Source organism: Cherax quadricarinatus, chromosome 77, assembly GCF_038502225.1.
Source record: "Cherax quadricarinatus isolate ZL_2023a chromosome 77, ASM3850222v1, whole genome shotgun sequence".
Classification (NCBI taxonomy): domain Eukaryota; kingdom Metazoa; phylum Arthropoda; class Malacostraca; order Decapoda; family Parastacidae; genus Cherax; species Cherax quadricarinatus.
The window spans coordinates 3,152,123-3,174,628 of NC_091368.1; the positions used below are offsets into that span (position 1 = coordinate 3,152,123).

At 45.0% G+C, this 22,506-nt stretch overlaps 1 protein-coding gene across 1 annotated transcript; it reads left to right on the forward strand.

The window, feature by feature from the left end:
* Window positions 1-874: 874 nt before the first annotated feature.
* LOC128701958 (uncharacterized) lies at window positions 875-11,951 on the forward strand. The gene is made up of 4 exons (XM_053795942.2): window positions 875-1,019; window positions 2,942-3,123; window positions 8,912-9,009; window positions 11,179-11,951. Exons 1-4 carry the CDS (start codon window positions 896-898, stop codon window positions 11,381-11,383), a joined length of 609 nt encoding a protein of 202 aa, XP_053651917.2. The 5' UTR covers window positions 875-895; the 3' UTR covers window positions 11,384-11,951.
* Window positions 11,952-22,506: the final 10,555 nt, after the last annotated feature.

Sequence of the window (22,506 nt, forward strand, 5' to 3'; positions counted from 1 at the left end):
TAAACACGAGGAAATTAAATCTTCATCAGAGTACAAAACAAATTCTGGCCACAAAATAGAGCGAAACACCAACGTCAAAGACCTGGGAGTGATCATGTCGGAGGATCTCACCTTCAAGGACCATAACATTGTATCAATCGCATCTGCTAGAAAAATGACAGGATGGATAATGAGAACCTTCAAAACTAGGGATGCCAAGCCCATGATGACACTCTTCAGGTCACTTGTTCTATCTAGGCTGGAATATTGCTGCACACTAACAGCACCTTTCAAGGCAGGTGAAATTGCTGACCTAGAAAATGTACAGAGAACCTTCACGGCGCGCATAACGGAGATAAAACACCTCAATTACTGGGAGCTCTTGAGGTGCCTAAAACTGTATTCCCTGGAACGCAGGCGGGAGAGATACATGATTATATACATCTGGAAAATTCTATAGGGACTAGTACCGAACTTGCACACGAAAATCACTCACTACGAAAGCAAAAGACTTGGCAGACGATGCAACATCCCCCCAATGAGAAGCAGGGGTGTCACGTTAAGAGACCATACAATAAGTGTCAGGGGCCCGAGACTGTTCAACTGCCTCCCAGCATACATAAGGGGGATTACCAACAGACCCCTGGCAGTCTTCAAGCTGGCACTGGACAAGCACCTAAAGTCGGTTCCTGATCAGCCGGGCTGTGGCTCGTACGTTGGTTTGCTTGCAGCCAGCAGCAATAGCCTGGTTGATCAGGCTCTGATCCACCAGGAGGCCTGGTCACAGACCGGGCCGCGGGGGCGTTGACCCCCGGAACTCTCTCCAGGAAAACTCCAGGTAATATCCAGATGGTGTACTCTTTACCACCTGTGTTTCTCACATTTCTAGATAATGAGGTGCGTGGGACCAGCTGTGATGACGCAGGTGATGGTGACGGTGGTGGTGATGGTGGTGGTGATGGTGATGATGGTGTCTGGAGAGATGGGTGAGAGAGATAAGCGATTTGCTTTTATCAACACTGCGGCACCCGTCATTCTAGGTAAGTCCACCCATCACTCTAGGTAGGTCTACCCATCACTCTTGGTAAGTCCTTCCATCACCCTAGGTAAGTCCACCCATCACTCTAGGTAAGTCCACCCATCACTATAGGTAAGTCCACCCATCGCTCTAGGTAAGTCCACCCATCACTCTAGGTAAGCCTACCCATTTCTATAGGTAAGTCTACCCATCACTCTAGGTAAGTCCACCCATCACCTTGATCCTGGTGTAGGGTTCTTGATTCAAGGAACCGGGGCTACCCATTCCTTAGCTGTTACTTGAGTCGTACGTGTTTAGAGCTTCCCCATGATATTGATAATGATTTAAATAATAATTATAATATACATGTTTAAAAACACATTATTATTATTATTATTATTATTATTATTATTATTATTATTATTATTATTATTATTATTATTATTATTATTATTATTATTATAATTATTATTATTATTATTATTATTATTATTATTATTATTATTATTATTATTATTATTATTATAATTATTATTATTATTATTATTAGGAATTAATAGACTGTTGTGGGTGGCATCCTGGAGGTGGCCTGGTGGCTAAAGCTCCCGCTTCACACACGGAGGGCCCGGGTTCGATTCCCGGCGGGTGGAAACATTTCGACACGTTTCCTTACACCTGTTGTCCTGTTCACCTAGCAGCAAATAGGTACCTGGGTGTTAGTCGACTGGTGTGGGTCGCATCCTGGGGGACAAGATTAAGGACCCCAATGGAAATAAGTTAGACAGTCCTCGATGACGCCCTGACTTTCTTGGGTTATCCTGGGTGGCTAACCCTCCGGGGTTAAAAATCCGAACGAAATCTTATCTTATCTTATCTTATCTCCTCCAGGATGTCACCACACTACCTGTTTATCCTGGGTTATCCTAGGATATCCTTCATCATTAGTTACCCTAGGCTATCCTGGGTTATCCTAGACTCTCCTGGGTTCTTCTAGGCTATCCTGGGTTATCCTAGGATATCCTCGGTTATCCTAGGCTCTCTTGGGTTCTCCTAGGCTATCCTGGGTTATCCTAGGATATCTTCGGTTCTCCTGAACTCTCCTGGGTTCTCCTAGGCTATCCTGGGTTATCCTAGGATATCCTCGGATCTCCTAAACTCTCCTGGGTTCTCATAGGCTATCCTGCATTCTCCAAGGCCATCCTTGGTTCTCTTAGGTTATCCCGGGTTCTCCAAAGCTATCCTGGGTTCTCCTAGGCTATCCTGGGTTCTCCTAGGCTATCCTTGGTTCTCTTAGGTTATCCTGGGTTATCCTGGGTTCTCCAAAGCTATCCTGGGTTCTCCTAGGCTATCCTGGGTTCTCCTAGGCTATCCTTGGTTCTCTTAGGTTATCCTGGGTTATCCTGGGTTATCCTGGGTTATCCTGGGTTATCCTGGGTTATCCTGGGTTATCCTGGGTTATCCTGGGTTATCTTGGGTTATCCTGGGTTATCCTGGGTTATCCTGGGTTATCCTGGGTTATTCTGGGTTATCCTGGGTTATCCTGGGTTATCCTGGGTTCTCCTAGGCTATCCTTGGTTCTCTTAGGTTATCCTGGGTTATCCTGGGTTATCCTGGGTTATCCTGGGTTATCCTGGGTTATCCTGGGTTATCCTGGGTTATCCTGGGTTATCTTGGGTTATCCTGGGTTATCCTGGGTTATCCTGGGTTATCCTGGGTTATTCTGGGTTATCCTGGGTTATCCTGGGTTATCCTGGGTTATTCTGGGTTATCATGGGTTATCCTGGGTTATCCTGGGTTATCCTGGGTTATCCTGGGTTATCCTGGGTTATCCTGGGTTATCCTGGGTTACTCTGGGTTATCCTGGGTTATTAACCCACCAGGAACACACAATATTACTGACCCAATATTTTTCATGCCACTTGGGAATGTTGGTTCCTTCCTCAGGTTTCATGCTCAACATGCCCTTCTCTCTGATCCTGCCCACCATTGATCACTCAGACTTTGATGGGCGGTCCTTGCATCTGGGCAACCTGATGGGAGAAGATCTGATGGCTGAAGATCTGGAGTGGGATGCTGCGTACGAGGATGCTCTGACCAGACTCTTTCTCTACTTTGACCACCTGCAGGTAGTTAGTGGTTGTTGTTAGTGGTGGTGGTTAGTGGTGGTTGTTAGTGGTGGTGGTTAGTGGTGGTGGTGGTTAGTGGTGGTGGTGGTTAGTGGTGGTGGTTTGTGGTGGTGGTGGTGATTAGTGACTACTAGGCAAACATAGCGTGTCAGCGTGCCTCGTTGTGCTCCCGGTTTTTCTGGTGTTTTCACGGTCGCTCTTACGTGCTAGAACTTTAATTTGTGTCATCAATCCTATACGATACATCCCTCTAGCGCCTGGAACCAATCTTGGGCGGAAAACATTATATACTGAGTAAAAAAAGGAGAATTAGTGTGCACTTCCTAGCAGAGTTTACTGCCAGAGGGGAATCATAGGCCTGTCCCGTGTGGAAAAATAATAATATTGAACTTTGTGTCAGAGGAAAGAAAGTCTCCCTGAAAGCATTGAGTATACATAGTGTATAGTGTATACTACAGTGGCTCCCTAGTATATTGATGATAAAGGCTAAAGTGTCATTTGAAAACAGGTGAATTTGTAAATGAAGTGATAAGCCTATAGAGGCAGGTGCCAGAAGTCGCCAGAAACTTACCACAGGTCAGCTGTTTTTAATAATCTTCCTGGCCTGCTAGTGTACTCGCATATAATCTAGTGATACCAGTGAATAGCAGAATACAGTGTTGTAGTAGCAACTAACCAGTATTATAATGGTACTTAGTGAAGTGGAGTGACTTTCATTAGTTTCTTTTTCTTGAAATACCAGACGTTACTGTGAATTTCATATAACCTGTAGTTACCAGCGGTCGCAATATACACAACGAGAAGCAATTATTACTACAGAAAAAGCGCCCTTCCTCCAAAATTTGCACCAGTCAACTATAGTGATAATATAGCATTTATTGTGGTGGAGACGGAAAAAAAAAAATAGAGAAGCTAGATACAGCGATTGATAAACAAAGGTGGAGGCTCGACCGTTCGTCATTGTAGGAGTGCCAGCAGTCACCGGCTCTTCAACACGCAAGTTATACTTTTGTATCAATCAAATCACATATTACTCGGGTAGATAATTTCCAGTAGATCCTTCATGTGTTAGCTCAAATCACCGACCAGTATGGTTTAAATAAGTGACCCACTGATCAGATCAGATAGACTGGTCCAAACCCTTGACTGGTCCGAACCCTTGACTGGTCCGAACCCTGGACTGGTTTCAAACGGTTTCGTTGTGCACCACCTAGCAGGTTATTAATAGAATATTCAAGAGGTTGCTAGTAGAATTGCAGTAAATCAACCATTCAAATCATTATGAAGCTGTGTGTAGTCTGTGGTCAGTCAAACAAACGGGCTTCCACATGCATAAATTGTCATTTCTGTGGAAATTGGTGTCACGCCCCTTGTGCAGATATCCAAGAACTAGCTACAAGCAGTATTAAAACAGGGAAGTGTTTTTGGGTATGCCCAAATGAGATAAATCTGTGGACTAAAATCACAAGGGTATTAAAAGAGGTCAACATCAAAGCTGCTTTCATAGAAAACCTGGAAGCTTTCTACAACAGATGGGAACATAAAAAGTCCGGGCTGAATGGTACTGCCCTTGATACTGGCCATGTAGTCAGAAACTGTAAGGCTGGAGATGATGTCCTGGTAGTCAGTAAATGGGGGGCTGATAGTGCTGTCCTGGGAGACAGTAATGGGGAAGCTGGAGGTGCTGTCCTGGGAGACAGTAATGGTGAAGCTGGAGGTGCTGTCCTGGGAGACAGTAATGGTGAAGCTGGAGATGCTGTCCTGGGAGACAGTAATGGGGAAGCTGGAGATGCTGTCCTGGGAGACAGTAATGGTGAAGCTGGAGATTTTGTCCAGGTAGTCGGGAATTATACGCAGGAAGGAATACATATGAATGACCGCATAGGGGACAGGAGCCATAGTAGGGAAACAAGTGTAGTCAAAGATAAGATAAAACCAATATTGCAAACTAGAAATACCGCAGGAAATAGCAAACAAGAGGACTCCACTAGCAATAGTGAGGATATATTACCAAAAACAAATGGTGGGAGCTCCATTGTTGGTGCTAGGGAGGATAGAAGTAAGACAGGGAAACATGCACCAACAGGGAATACAGACACAGAAACCCAAGGCAAACGGAAACCAAGCCTGTGCACATACTATGCACTCGGTATCTGCTGGCATGGGAAATCTGGAAAAACAGATGGGACGTGCAACTATGACCACCCTAGGAAATGCCATGCCCATATGACAACAGGAAAATGCAAACTCCCTTCCTGTAAGCTTTTTCACCCTGAACTGTGTACCTCTTCAGTACAGGAAAGACTGTGCTATAACTTAAATTGCCAGGCATACCATCTAAAGGGGACAAAAAGATACAAAACATCCAGGCCATGGGAAAACCTGGGTAGCCACAGCCACTCAAGAGGGAGAGGTTTTTTAGTGCCAGGAAGGAAAAAAAACTGGCAGGAAATGGCAGAAATCGTACACCAAATCCAGTCATTCCTGGAGTGGAACCACAGTCGATGGCCTCCACTCCAAACCGACAGATACAGATACTAATGCCGGAAAAAAAATCCCCCCCCAGTACCAACAATACCACCAGTCCGATAACATTCTTCTTTGCAAATATACAGGGTCTAAAGCCAGCAACAAACAACAAAATACCTTTCATCCGTGGACTGCTTGCAGAGGCAAAGGCAATGTTCGCGGCTTTCACTGAGACCCACATAAAGGATCACTTGGACAACGAAATATGGATCCCAGGTTACAACCTATACAGATGTGACAGAGTGAACAGGCAAAAGGGGGGGGTTGGCCTGTACATTGCAGAGTCACTTGTTTGCACAGAACTGCTAAATGCCTCAAATGATGTAGTGGAAGTTTTAGCAGTAAAGGTCGAGAACCAAAACCTAGTCATTGTGATAGTCTACAAGCCTCCGGATGCAACATCCCAGCAATTCCAGGAACAGCTGTTAAAAATTGACCACTGTCTGGAAAACCTTCCAGCTCCTGCACCCAACATCTTGCTCCTGGGGGATTTCAACTTAAGGCACCTAAAATGGAGGAATATAGCAAATAATATTGTTGCAGTAATAACACCAGGAGGCAGCTCTGATGAAAACTCACACTCACGCGAGCTTTTAAATCTCTGCACAAAATTCAATTTAAACCAGCAAATAATAGAGCCTACTAGACTGGAGAATACACTAGACCTCATCTTCACTAACAATGATGATCTGATAAGAAATATCACCATATCAAAAACAATATACTCAGATCACAACATAATTGAGGTTCAGTCATGTATGCGCGGAGCCCCAGACCGACATAATGAGATTAGTCACGAGGGAGCATTCACCAAATTCAACTTCAATAACAAAAACATAAAGTGGGACCAAGTAAACCAAGTCCTAACCGATATAAGCTGGGAAGATATACTAAGCAACACAGACCCCAACTTATGCCTAGAACAGATTAACTCGGTAGCACTCGATGTATGCACAAGGCTTATTCCTCTAAGAAAAAGGAGGAGTAGATGTAAAACAGAAAGAGACAGGCGCTCCCTTTACAGGCGACGGAAAAGAATAACAGAGCGGCTAAAAGAGGTCAATATATCTGAAATGCGTAGGGAGACACTGGTCAGAGAAATAGCAAGCATCGAACTTAAGCTAAAAGAATCCTTTAGGAGTCAGGAATCGCGGGAAGAACTAAAAGCCATAAATGAAATCGAAAGAAACCCAAAGTATTTCTTCTCCTATGCCAAATCAAAATCGAGAACAACGTCCAGTATTGGGCCCCTACTTAAACAAGATGGGTCCTACACAGATGACAACAAGGAAATGAGTGAGCTACTCAAGTCCCAATATGACTCAGTTTTTAGCAAGCCGCTAACCAGACTGAGAGTCGAAGATCAAAATGAATTTTTTATGAGAGAGCCACAAAATTTGATTAACACAAGCCTATCCGATGTTATCCTGACGCCAAATGACTTCGAACAGGCGATAAATGACATGCCCATGCACTCTGCCCCAGGGCCAGACTCATGGAACTCTGTGTTCATCAAGAACTGCAAGAAGCCCCTATCACGAGCCTTTTCCATCCTATGGAGAGGGAGCATGGACACGGGGGTCGTCCCACAGTTACTAAAAACAACAGACATAGCCCCACTCCACAAAGGGGGCAGTAAAGCAACAGCAAAGAACTACAGACCAATAGCACTAACATCCCATATCATAAAAATCTTTGAAAGGGTCCTAAGAAGCAAGATCACCACGCATCTAGAAACCCATCAGTTACACAACCCAGGGCAACATGGGTTTAGAACAGGTCGCTCCTGTCTGTCTCAACTATTGGACCACTACGACAAGGTCCTAAATGCACTAGAAGACAAAAAGAATGCAGATGTAATATATACAGACTTTGCAAAAGCCTTCGACAAGTGTGACCATGGCGTAATAGCGCACAAAATGCGTGCTAAAGGAATAACAGGAAAAGTCGGTCGATGGATCTATAATTTCCTCACTAACAGAACACAGAGAGTAGTCGTCAACAGAGTAAAGTCCGAGGCAGCTACGGTGAAAAGCTCTGTTCCACAAGGCACAGTACTCGCTCCCATCTTGTTCCTCATCCTTATATCCGACATAGACAAGGATGTCAGCCACAGCACCGTGTCTTCCTTTGCAGATGACACCCGAATCTGCATGACAGTGTCTTCCATTGCAGACACTGCAAAGCTCCAGGCAGACATCAACCAAATCTTTCAGTGGGCTGCAGAAAACAATATGAAGTTCAACGATGAGAAATTTCAATTACTCAGATATGGTAAACATGAGGAAATTAAATCTTCATCAGAGTACAAAACAAATTCTGGCCACAAAATAGAGCGAAACACCAACGTCAAAGACCTGGGAGTGATCATGTCGGAGGATCTCACCTTCAAGGACCATAACACTGTATCAATCGCATCTGCTAGAAAAATGACAGGATGGATAATGAGAACCTTCAAAACTAGGGAGGCCAAGCCCATGATGACACTCTTCAGGTCACTTGTTCTATCTAGGCTGGAATATTGCTGCACACTAACAGCACCTTTCAAGGCAGGTGAAATTGCCGACCTAGAAAATGTACAGAGAACTTTCACGGCGCGCATAACGGAGATAAAACACCTCAATTATTGGGAGCGCTTGAGGTTCCTAAACCTGTATTCCCTGGAACGCAGGAGGGAGAGATACATGATTATATACACCTGGAAAATCCTAGAGGGACTAGTACCGAACTTGCACACGAAAATCACCCACTACGAAAGCAAAAGACTTGGCAGACGATGCACCATCCCCCCAATGAAAAGCAGGGGTGTCACTAGCACGTTAAGAGACCATACAATAAGTGTCAGGGGCCCGAGACTGTTCAACTGCCTCCCAGCACACATAAGGGGGATTACCAACAGACCCCTGGCAGTCTTCAAGCTGGCACTGGACAAGCACCTAAAGTCAGTTCCGGATCAGCCGGGCTGTGGCTCGTATGTTGGTTTGCGTGCAGCCAGCAGCAACAGCCTGGCTGATCAGGCTCTGATCCACCAGGAGGCCTGGTCTCAGACCGGGCCGCGGGGGCGTTGACCCCCGGAACTCTCTCCAGGTAAACTCCAACGATATTTTTTCACTCCAGTATGTTCATCAGGGCTTGATCTACCAGGCTGTTACTGTTGGGTGCACGCAAGTGTGTGGATGAATGTTGATAGTACTAAAAGAAATTAATGTAAATCTCTGTAAATTTATATTGTTTGATGGTCAATGTTGCTTCCTGACAGCTGCCGGTGCTGTCGTGTCAGGAGAGACTGATCTGTGAGCTGACAGCTGATCCTGACACTTTCCTGCCTGTCAGCCAGGTCTTTATGAAGGAACTCAGGTGAGATGATCGCCGTAACACAAGATACTGACTCTCTCTTGCCCATCAGGTACTGACACTTTCTTGCCCATCAGATAGTGACACTCGCTTGCCCATCAGGTACTGACACTTTCTTGCCCATCAGATAGTGACACTCGCTTGCCCATCAGGTACTGACACTTTCTTGCCCATCAGATACTGACACTCTCTTGCCCATCAGATACTGACACACTCTTGCCCATCAGGCACTGACACTCTCTTGTCCATCAGGTACTTACACTTTCTTGCCCATCAGGTACTGACACTTTCTTGCCCATCAGATACTGGCACTCTCTTGCCCATCAGATACTGACACACTCTTGCCCATCAGGTACTGACACTCTCTTGTCCATCAGATACTGACACTTTCTTGCCCATCGGGTACTGACACTTTCTTGTCCATCAGGTACTTACACTTTCTCGCCCATCAGATACTGACACTCTCTTGTCCATCAGACACTGACACTTTCTTGCCCATCAGGTGCTTACACTTTCTCGCCCATCAGGTACTGACTCTTTCTTGTCCATCAGATACTGACACTTTCTTGCCCATCGGGTACTGACACTTTCTTGTCCATCAGGTACTTACACTTTCTCGCCCATCAGATACTGACACTCTCTTGTCCATCAGATACTGACACTTTCTTGCCCATCAGGTGCTTACACTTTCTCGCCCATCAGGTACTGACTCTTTCTTGCCCATCAGATACTTACACTCTCTTGTCCATCAGATACTGACACTTTCTTGCCCATCAAGTACTGACACTTTCTTCCCCATCAGGTACTTACACTTTCTCGCCAATCAGATACTGACACTCTCTTGTCCATCAGATACTGACACTTTCTTGCCCATCAGGTACTTACACTTTCTCGCCCATCATGTACTGACACTTTCTTGTCCATCAGATACTTACCCTCTCTTGCCCATCAGGTACTTACACTTTCTTGCCTTTCAGGTACTGACACTTTCTTGTCATCAGGTACTTACACTTTCTTGCCCATCAGATACTGACACTTTTTTGCCCATCAGATACTGACACTTTCTTGCCCATCAGGTACTTACACTTTCTTGCCCGTCAGATACTGACACTTTCTTGCCCATCAGATACTGACACTTTCTTGCCCATCAGACACTGTTCAATCCATCAAGACTGATGGACTGATTACCTTAAGCTCCTCTTATTCTACTTTTTTCTTCACTGGACTGAGGAAGTCACTGGCTGGAGAAAAGTTCCCACAATAAAGACACCAAATATGGCACATGTGTCTCATATATCAACTTGTGAATTATCTTAACCATTTATTCATAGTTTAAATAACTTAACATAGAATCGGTGCCCTTTTTAATAAATTTATGCTATAGTTTCCTCAACAGAAATTGTGCATGAATTGTGTACGAATGGTATATAATACCGACAAGATGAGAGTAAGACACATGTGCAACATCTGGGTATGTAATAAAGTTGGTAGAATTACCGACAATATGTAAAGTAAAAGGACACAAGTGCAACTAATGTGACATTTATTGTGGCAACGTTTCGCTCTCCAGGAGCTTTATCAAGCTTCACGACTACGACAACTACTACTACAACTAACCCATCTCTTTGGGAAGGACCTACTTCCACTGGGGAATCCCGCCTACCAGTGAATATGCCCTCGTCTGCTACACCTGACGTTACTATATAAGCGCCAGGCTCCTTTCTTCTGCTTCAGAATCTCCACGACTATGGTGCTCTTCGCACCTACTCCTAGGTTGAGGGACTGATTACCTCATTTTCTGTACATAGTTCTACTGTCTTCAAGTTATGTCCTAGAATTTGTATTGATAAAGCCACTGGATGGCGAAACGTCTACAATAAAGATATCCAGATGTTGCACATGTGTCTTAATCTCATCTTGTCGGTATTATATACCATTCGTACACATCTTTAATGTAGACGATAAAGGCACTGGATGGCGAAACGTCTACAATAAAGATACCCAGATGTTGCACATGTGTCTTAACTTTCATAATAGGGTTAGGCCTATTTCTTGGGTAACATTGATAATGGGTTGGGCAAATATTTGGGCTTGAGAAGGAACTGTTTAGTATGGCCCAGTAGGCCTGCTGCAGTGTTGCTCCTTTCTTAAGTTCTCATCTTATATCCACAGACTTGTTAACGGGCCGGTCAGCATGACTAACGACTCTCTCATGTGGAGGTACATGTCAGCTGCACGTCAGGGCTTCACCTCACCTATTGGAAACTGTTCACTTCTCTACCCCAAGTGTCCTGTGCGTGCCCAGGACGTTATTGACATGTCTGTGTTGAAGGTATGGCAATATATCTCAACAAAAGTAAATATACACTTTTATTAACGGAAAGAACTCGAAAAAATACCCAGATCAGTAGTCGACTGAAGAAACCTGCTAAGTGGGCGAAACATTTCGTAAATAAAGATAAAAATGTGTTGCACATGTGTCTTATTCATCAAGGAAAAATATAAAAGGGTATGAGAGCATAATTTATTGGTTAATGGGGTTTAAAGTCTATCTACTACACGAGGGTCATTAAGGCTGCATGTCACCTGTACACCACCAGTCAAGAATACTTTAATACCTAAAATACTGATTAACGTAAACTACCAGTGTATATACACTGAGAGACATACACCTCTCAGTGTATATACAGTGAGAGACATACATCTCACAGTGTATATATCCAATGAACACAAGTACCTTCATGATGAAGGATTCCTGAATCAGGTGAAGTCCTCTTAAATCGGGTGAAGTCCCCCTGAATCAAGTGAAATCCTCTTGAATCAGGTGAAGTCCCTTTGAATCAGGCGAAGTCCTCTTGAATCAGGTGAAGGGTTTTTGATCTAAGACACCGGACATATCCTTCCCTGACAGAACCAACTCTGGCTGTCCACCATCCACCAGGTACCACCATAACTGTGTGATGGATGAAGCCACTGTGTGGCGAAACGTTTCTTGAATAAAGATTCCCATATGCTGCATAAGTGTCTCAATCTTCAACTTGTCGGTTTTTCAAACCATTCATCACAACTGTCAGTCACTGCAGCATCATGGGATCTTGTTACAAAGAATTCTTCAACACTTGTTCAACCTTTGGACGAAGACCTACTTCGACTAGTGGATGGTACCACTATGACCCCGCCTCCGCCTGCTTCACCTCACCTCACTACAGTATATAAGCCACGTCTACGGCCCTATGCTTACTCACGATGCATTACCCTAACAGAGTAAAGATCAAACCAGCGAGTGGCACAACCAATGAGTCGTCCAAACTAGCACTTGCAGCTGTCGTTAGTGGCAGGCTGCAAGTCAAATGTAATGCGATTTTATCGCTCAAAGAGGCCTTTGTTGTCGTCTGTACAGACGACACAGAGGCTGAGAAACTACTTACCACCACTGCTACTACCACTCTACGAGACCAGGGATTTCTTGTCTTGACTTCCCCAGCACTGAGGGCCAGGAGAACTGTGTTCCTCAAGCGACTCGACAACCTTATCACTGTACAGGCCACTGAAGAAATCAAGTCATCTATCGAAGCAAAGAACCCTTGGGCCAAGGTGGACTTCATTACTAAAATACCCAATGCTTCATCCATGCTGAAGGTCACCTTCAGTGACGTCAACATGGCAGCCAGAGCTCTCGCTGAGGGCCTGGCTATTCACTACTTCCACATCAACCCAGCCTTCATCGAAGCAGAGAAATTCCAACATATCTCACAGTGCTATAATTGTTACTCATACTTACACACCACAAATGATTGTCCTACCAAGGACAAGAAGTTCTGCTCCACCTGTGGCCGTGAGGGTCATGACTTCAAGAATTGCACTACTGCTTCACCACCTAAATGCTTGAACTGCAAGAATGACCACCATACTCTTGCTGCCAGGTGCCCTACCAGAAGAGACATACTCAAGAAACAACAACAACAAAAGAAACCCAACCCACAAGCAACCACATATTCTGCTATCGCCAAGCTTCAAGCAGACACTACCAAGATACTACATGCCACGCAAGCTGCTCCCACCACTTCCCTGCCAGCACCTACTGCCGACTCCACCAAGATTCTTTGTTGCATTATGTATGCTCATGTACAGAATGCAGCTGAGCCTGGTTCCTTCAACACCACCATCAATGAACTTTTCAAACTAAATAATATGCCTGGCCTCACATTCCCTGCATCACCACCTTCCACTGAGATCCTAAAATCTACTGCAAATATTACCAGCATCACCGCTGCTCCACCGCTGTCACAACCTCCACTAGACACAGAGATGGACCAATCAGAGACCTCTGAGACGTCGGCAAAACCCACCAATGAGAGTCCACTACCGCTTTCATCCACTGCTAGAGCAACTGACCAGTCGGAAATCTCGCCTTCACCAGTTCAGCCACCAGCCAAGAAAGCAAAAACACAAGACACTGCGGATGCACCTCACGGTGCCACTGTCACTGACACTGCTGCACCACAACGGGTCCGATATCTGAAGGGTGTATACTTCTACACAACCAAGGAGTATAAGAACACAATGCTGTCTTCAGAAATCCATCATCACCTCCAGGACGGAACAGTCAAGTATACCTACGACCAAACTGCTACATACACCACTGAAGACATGACCAGACTACTCACTGCCAACACCCAACACCTTGTGGAAGTCAAGTACACCTCAAAGAGGAAATTCAGGATGCTTCAGAATAGGGACCTTGAAGACGGTACCCTCGTCTAGCACGACTATCCATGACCATTCACCCAGCACTTTGCTGTCCGCTAAAGCTGGGGTGTGGCTCCAATCAACCCTGTAACTGCTGCCTCTGCCCGACTGCGCTTCTCTTTGGGGAAGTCAGCGCAAGATAGAAGAAGACGACATCCTCCAACCGGAGGGCCAAGAAAGAAGAAAGATGATTATCGTCACCCCCCACCCGGGGGGCCACTGCCGGGTCACCATCTGGAGAAGACCTGGGCCAGAAGGACCTGCGAATCAACATGAATGAAAATGAACACCAACACACGACACTCCACACAGGAGAGCACAGCGCTAGCACGATCGACACCATGCATTGCCCTTCTAGGGCATGGTTGGTGCCAGAGCCCGAGTTTGTACCTTACAAGATGAGGGGGGTACTTGTGCCTCCTCCCATGGGAGACTTAGGTCTCAGACACTCCCTAGACAGGGAGCCAGTGCCGGGCCACCACTTGGAAGGGCCCGGGCCGGGAAAATACCGGCGAATCTTTAACAACAACAACCTATGCTGTACACATTCATGAGCCAACAGTCCGTACAGCACATCACAGTCATCAGCTCTCACGATGCATTACTCTAACAGAGTAAAGATCAAACCAGCGAGTGGCACAACCAATGAGTCGTCCAAACTAGCACTTGCAGCTGTCGTTAGTGGCAGGCTGCAAGTCAAATGTAATGCGATTTTATCGCTCAAAGAGGCCTTTGTTGTCGTCTGTACAGACGACACAGAGGCTGAGAAACTACTTACCACCACTGCTACTACCACTCTACGAGACCAGGGATTTCTTGTCTTGACTTCCCCAGCACTGAGGGCCAGGAGAACTGTGTTCCTCAAGCGACTCGACAACCTTATCACTGTACAGGCCACTGAAGAAATCAAGTCATCTATCGAAGCAAAGAACCCTTGGGCCAAGGTGGACTTCATTACTAAAATACCCAATGCTTCATCCATGCTGAAGGTCACCTTCAGTGACGTCAACATGGCAGCCAGAGCTCTCGCTGAGGGCCTGGCTATTCACTACTTCCACATCAACCCAGCCTTCATCGAAGCAGAGAAATTCCAACATATCTCACAGTGCTATAATTGTTACTCATACTTACACACCACAAATGATTGTCCTACCAAGGACAAGAAGTTCTGCTCCACCTGTGGCCGTGAGGGTCATGACTTCAAGAATTGCACTACTGCTTCACCACCTAAATGCTTGAACTGCAAGAATGACCACCATACTCTTGCTGCCAGGTGCCCTACCAGAAGAGACATACTCAAGAAACAACAACAACAAAAGAAACCCAACCCACAAGCAACCACATATTCTGCTATCGCCAAGCTTCAAGCAGACACTACCAAGATACTACATGCCACGCAAGCTGCTCCCACCACTTCCCTGCCAGCACCTACTGCCGACTCCACCAAGATTCTTTGTTGCATTATGTATGCTCATGTACAGAATGCAGCTGAGCCTGGTTCCTTCAACACCACCATCAATGAACTTTTCAAACTAAATAATATGCCTGGCCTCACATTCCCTGCATCACCACCTTCCACTGAGATCCTAAAATCTACTGCAAATATTACCAGCATCACCGCTGCTCCACCGCTGTCACAACCTCCACTAGACACAGAGATGGACCAATCAGAGACCTCTGAGACGTCGGCAAAACCCACCAATGAGAGTCCACTACCGCTTTCATCCACTGCTAGAGCAACTGACCAGTCGGAAATCTCGCCTTCACCAGTTCAGCCACCAGCCAAGAAAGCAAAAACACAAGACACTGCGGATGCACCTCACGGTGCCACTGTCACTGACACTGCTGCACCACAACGGGTCCGATATCTGAAGGGTGTATACTTCTACACAACCAAGGAGTATAAGAACACAATGCTGTCTTCAGAAATCCATCATCACCTCCAGGACGGAACAGTCAAGTATACCTACGACCAAACTGCTACATACACCACTGAAGACATGACCAGACTACTCACTGCCAACACCCAACACCTTGTGGAAGTCAAGTACACCTCAAAGAGAAAATTCAGGATGCTTCAGAATAGGGACCTTGAAGACGGTACCCTCGTCTAGCACGACTATCCATGACCATTCACCCAGCACTTTGCTGTCCGCTAAAGCTGGGGTGTGGCTCCAATCAACCCTGTAACTGCTGCCTCTGCCCGACTGCGCTTCTCTTTGGGGAAGTCAGCGCAAGATAGAAGAAGACGACATCCTCCAACCGGAGGGCCAAGAAAGAAGAAAGATGATTATCGTCACCCCCCACCCGGGGGGCCACTGCCGGGTCACCATCTGGAGAAGACCTGGGCCAGAAGGACCTGCGAATCAACATGAATGAAAATGAACACCAACACACGACACTCCACACAGGAGAGCACAGCGCTAGCACGATCGACACCATGCATTGCCCTTCTAGGGCATGGTTGGTGCCAGAGCCCGAGTTTGTACCTTACAAGATGAGGGGGGTACTTGTGCCTCCTCCCATGGGAGACTTAGGTCTCAGACACTCCCTAGACAGGGAGCCAGTGCCGGGCCACCACTTGGAAGGGCCCGGGCCGGGAAAATACCGGCGAATCTTTAACAACAACCTATGCTGTACATTCTACAAGATTGATGGACTGAACACATCGAAGGACTCCAGGTTGAGGGACTGATTACCTCATACTGGAACAGTCTTCCTCTCCTTACTTTAAGAAGAGACCAAATTGAGTGGGAGGGGCTGGGTTTGATTGGTGTCTGGGGTACTTTGTAGCTTGGACTGATGAAGCCACTGTGTGGCGAAACGTTTCCTGGAATAAAGATTCCCATTTACATGTCGGTGCATAAGTGTCTCAATTACCTATGTGTGTGGTTGCATGGGTTGATGGATAATATATATGTGATGCTATGTAAGTTGTACACATTGGTTTTGAATAAAATATAAAAAATAAAAAAATATTCTTGAAGACAATGCGAACGGTTTGAGGTGGATCAACTGAGAGGTACTCAACTAATTGTGGTAGCAGGGGTCGAGACTCAGCTCCTGACCCCGAGGTGTATGTCTCTCATTGCATATACACTGACAGGTGTGTGTCTCTCAGTGTATATACACTGACAGGTGTATGTCTCTAACTGTATATACACTGACAGGTGCATATCTATCAGTGTATATACACTAAGAAGTGTATCTCTCGCTGTATATCCACTGAGAGGTACTCACCTAATTGTACTCACCTAATTGTGGGTACAGGGGTCGATACTCAGCTCCTGGCCCCGCCTCTTCACTGAGTGCTACTAGGTCCTCACTCACCCTGCTCCATGAGCTTTATCATACCTCATCTTGAAGCTATGTATGGTTCTTGCCTCCACCATGTGTATGTCAATAGGTGTATGCGTCTCAGTGTATATACACTTAGACATTATCATTATTCATCATTAACTCTTATAAACCCTTATTTATAGATTAGTGAAAATGAATAAAGATGAGGTATAAGACAAGAGACTAAACTAATAAGAAAACTAAACAAGAGTGTGTTTCAATTAAAAAATGTACGAGTTTACCAACAAAAATTATCATAAAAAATGGTTTAAATTTTGTAGGGCTAACTCATGAATTTGTGTTATTGTATGTGAAATTGTCGCAATGGCGATTATTTTATTAGAATTCATTAACCATGGAATGTTAATAACCCAGGATGACCCAGAAAAGCCATGAAGTGTTGTTTAGTCTTCCTTGTGACCCTTAGGTCGTCTCTAACGATGTAAGTGCCTGTATACAAAGGCACAAAGCCTGTATAGAGAGACCCAGTGTCTATATAGAGAGGCACAGTGCCTGTATAGAGGCACAGTGCCTGTATAGAGGCACAGTGCCTGTATATATAGGCACAGTGCCTATATATAAAGGAACAGTGCCTGTATAGAGAGGCATAGTGCTCGTATAGCGGCACAGTGTCTAGCAGCTCAGACATGCAAGACTAAGCCGAACTTTTCAATAGGAATATTAACTATGTGGCTTAGTAACCCAGAACAACCCTATATATCCATTGTGTGTACGGAACTTTTTGCTGGTATTATTAACCCTGAGAGTCAGTAACCCAGGATAACCCAATAAAGTCAGGTTATCACACTGCTTGGCTTATTTCCTTTGGCGTCACTTGGGTCTAGTTCTTACAAAGTCATTTAGAGTAGTAACGTTTTTCTTGGTACTCTGCTCAAACAAAGTCTTGGAGATTAATATATGATAAATTTAGATGATAATAATAATAATAATAATAATAATAATAATAATAATAATAATAATAATAATAATAATAATAGTAATAATAATAATAATAATAATAATAATAATAATAATAATAATAATAATAATAATAATAATAATAATAATAATATCAATATTAATTATTATTATTATTATTATTATTATTATTATTATTATTATTATTATTATTATTATTATTATTATTGCTGTTGTTACTATTATTATTATTATTATTATTATTATTATTATTATTATTATTATTATTATTATTATTACAAATACATGATGCAACTTATACATACCATAGCTGATATCAATGACACACTATATGAAAAACCTCTGGTTATGCACAGTATTTCTGGCAAATTATTTTGATTTTATCCCCCAAGATGCACGCCCAAATGTTTCTACCCGTAACAGGGATCGAACCATGGACCTCAATGTGTTAACTAAATGAGCTACCAACCCAGCTATGGGACACTACCAAAATAATCCAAGATGTTATTTCTTTGGAAGTGGAGACTGTTCAGCTGCCTCCCAGCATACATAAGATGGATTACCAGTAGACCCCTGGCTGTCTTCAAGACCCCTGGCTGTCTGCAAGACCCCTGGACTGTCTTCAAGACCCCTGGCTGTCTTCAAGACCCCTGGCTGTCTTCAAGACCCCTGGCTGTCTTCAAGACCCCTGGCTATCTTCAAGACCCCTGGCTGTCTTCAAGACCCCTGGCTGTCTTCAAGACCCCTGGCTGTCTGCAAGACCCCTGGACTGTCTTCAAGACCCCTGGCTGTCTTCAAGACCCCTGGCTGTCTTCAAGACCCCTGGCTGTCTTCAAGACCCCTGGCTGTCTTCAAAACCCCTGGTTGTCTTCAAGACCCTTGGCTGTCTTCAAGACCCCTGGCTGTCTTCAAGACCCTTGACTGTCTTCAAGACCCCTGGCTGTCTTCAAGACCCCTGGTTGTCTTCAAGACCCCTGGCTGTCTTCAAGACCCCTGGCTGTCTTCAAGACCCCTGGCTGTCTTCAAGACCCCTGACTGTCTTCAAGACCCCTGGCTGTCTTCAAGACCCCTGGCTGTCTTCAAGACCCCTGGTTGTCTTCAAGACCCCTGGCTGTCTTCAAGACCCCTGGCTGTCTTCAAGACCCCTGACTGTCTTCAAGACCCCTGGCTGTCTTCAAGACCCCTGGTTGTCTTCAAGACCCCTGGCTGTCTTCAAGACCCCTGGCTGTCTTCAAGACCCCTGGTTGTCTTCAAGACCCCTGGCTGTCTTCAAGACCTCTGGCTGTCTTCAAGACCCCTTGCTGTCTTCAAGACCCCTGGCTGTCTTTAAGACCTTCTGGCTGTTTTCAAGACCTATGGCTATCTTCGAGACCCCTGGCTGTCTTCAAGACCCCTGGCTGTCTTCAAGACCCCTGGCTGTCTTCAAGACCCCTGGCTGTCTTCAAGACCCCTGGCTATCTTCAAGAAATCTGGCTGTCTTTAAGACCCCTGGCTGTCTTCAATACCCCTGGTTGTCTTCAAGACCTCTGGCTGTCTTTAAGACCCCTGGCTGTCTTCAAGACCCCTGGCTGTCTTCAATACCCCTGGTTGTCTTCAAGACCTCTGGCTGTCTTTAAGACCCCTGGCTGTCTTCGAGACCCCTGGCAGTCTTCAAGACCCCTGGCTGTCTTCAAGACTCTTATCTGTCTTCAAGACCCCTGACTGTCTTCAAGACCCCTGGTTGTCTTCAAGATCTCTGGCTGTATTCAAGACCCCTGGTTGTCTTCAAGACCCCTGGCTGTTTTCAAGACTCCTAGATGTCTTCAAGACCCTTGGCTGTCTTCAAGACCCCTGGCTGTCTTCAAGACCCCTGGCTGTCTTTAAGACCCCTAGCTGTCTTCAAGATCCCTGGCTGTTTTCAAGACCCATAGCTGTCTTCAAGACCCCTGGCTGTCTTCAAGACCCCTGGCTGTCTTCAAAACCTCTGGCTGTCTTCAAGACCCCTAGCTGTCTTCAAGACCCTTGGCTGTCTTCAAGACCCCTGGCTGTCTTCAAGACCTATGGCTGTTTTCAAGACCTCTAGCTGTCTTCAAGACCCCTGGCTGTCTGCAAGACCCCTGACTGTCTTCAAGACCTCTGGTTGTCTTCAAGACCCCTGGCTGTCTGCAAGACCCCTGACTGTCTTCAAAACCTCTGGTTGTCTTTAAGACCCCTGGCTGTCTTCAAGATCCTTGGCTGTCTTCAAGACCCCTGGTTGTCTTTAAGACCCCTAGCTGTCTTCAAGACCCCTGGCTGTCTTCAAGACTCCTGGCTGCCTTCAAGACCCCTGGCTGTCTTTAAGACCCCTAGCTGTCTTCAAGACCAATGGCTGTCTTCCAGATCCCTGGCTTTCTTTAAGACCCGTAGCTGTCTTCAAGACCCCTAGCTGTCTTCAAAGGGGAGCTGGATGCACACCTCAAGTCCTGTCCCGCTGGGCTGTGGTTCCTACATCGGTTTGTGTGCGACTAGCAGTAACAGCATGGTTGATCAAGTCCGGATCCACCACGAGGCCTGGTCAAGGACCCCCGGAACACTTTCCACTAACATGAGAATAGTTTATTACAGTGGTAATAATCTATTTACGTGTTTATATCTGGTTGCAGTCGTAATTATTTATGCAGACATGAACTAGGTCACAAAAAATATCACAAATACATTACTATACCGTCCTGTACATTACAGTTGATTCCCTTTCTACATGGAGATTTTAAAACTATCAGTAACTTCACTAGAAGGAAAATTAGTTTCTTATTTTTTTTCTGGAGGATAAATGAACAGTGATACTAGGTAAACTCATTCTAGACGGGACACCCTTGAAGCTACCACCAATGACCTTACCAGGAAAATAAGTACATCACATCCAGCAGTAAAACAACTTCACATTACACCGTGTGGAGGTTGTATCAATATTTACGTGGGAGAAACTGGGAGGAATCTCTCTACACTTGAGCAAAAACGAGAATCTGTGTGCAACCCAGACAACACCAGCAAATCTTGTACCAAACACCGGTCTACAGAGCGCCAACACATGCACTGTTACAACAAAGAGACAGGGGCATGAGCTGTGGTTCGACTCCTGCAACCACCCATAGGTGGGTACTGCAAAAGTAATCTCTCGAGAATTCAAGAGGAGTGCAAGCTGTGTGTATAGAAACAGCCTTAATTGCCTCTTCCAACACCATATACGAAAGGCAACTGAAAACAAGAGGGCAGGATATAGAGAAGAAAGAGGACATGATATTGGCAAGAAAATGGACATGATATAGACAAGAAAGAGTACATGATATAGACAAGAAAGAGGACATAATACAGACAAGAAAGAGAACATGATATAGACAAGAAACAGAACATGATATAGACAAGAAAGAGGACATGATATAGACAAGAAAGAGGATATGATATAGACCAGAAAGAGGACAGGATATAGACAAGAAAGAGAATATGATACAGAAAATAAAGAGAACATGATATAGACAAGAGAGAGGACATGATATTGACAAAAAAAAGAGGACAGGATATAGATAAGAAAGAGAACATGATATAGACAAGAAAGAAAGCAGGATATAGGCAATAAACACAGCGAGATATAGGAAAAAACACTGAGAGACAGAGATAAGAATCAGGGAAGCTTATAGTCAGGAAACAGGCAAGAAACATGCAGGATATAGTCTGGAAACAGGGTAATAGAGAGGATCAGCACAGATATTTGTGCGGGCGACGGCAGGATGCTGGTGATGCAGTGGCAGTCCTAGCTATGACCCCGTGCTGGAAGGTGGCTCTCTGACACCGTGCTGGAAGGTGGTTCTCTGACATCGTGCTGGAAGGTGGCTCTCTGACACCGTGCTGGGACGTGGTCTCTGGACATCATCAACCTCAACTCTAAACGCGTTTTTTTCTTGTCTCGTTAGTAACTGTGGTTAGATTTTTACCTTTTAGGTTGATTGTGTTACTAGGTTGAAAGTTCATCTACTCGACGATGGTCATTAAAGTCTATTTACTACACGAGGGTGATTAAGATCTATCTACTATATGAGGGTCATTAAAATCTGCCTTTTACACGAGGGTCATTAAGGTAGGTTGGTTGGTTGGTTGGTTGGTTGGCTAATTGGGTTTAAAGCCTATCTACTACAAGAGGGTCATTAAGGCTGCATGTCACCTGTACACCACCAGTCAAGAATACTTTAATACCTAAAATACTGATTAATATAAACTACCAGTGTATATACACTGAGACATACACCTCATAGTGTATATACACTGAGACATACACCTCATAGTGTATATACACTGAGACATACACCTCATAGTGTATATACACTGAGAGACATACACCTGAGGTGGCAAGAAGAGCTCACTCGAGCAGAGCAAGGTTACTGGTTATGGACGATTTCAACCACAGGGAGATCGATTGGGAAAACCTGGAGCCACATGGGGGTCCCGAAACATGGAGAGCCA

Bases quoted from the DNA above. Each gene is read 5' to 3' on its own strand.
- LOC128701958 (XM_053795942.2), top strand. From the start codon at position 896: ATGACGCAGGTGATGGTGACGGTGGTGGTGATGGTGGTGGTGATGGTG. The intron at 1,020-2,941 runs GTAAGTCCACCC...TTCCTTCCTCAG, and splicing joins TGCGGCACCCGTCATTCTAG to GTTTCATGCTCAACATGCCC. The intron at 3,124-8,911 runs GTAGTTAGTGGT...GCTTCCTGACAG, and splicing joins TCTACTTTGACCACCTGCAG to CTGCCGGTGCTGTCGTGTCA.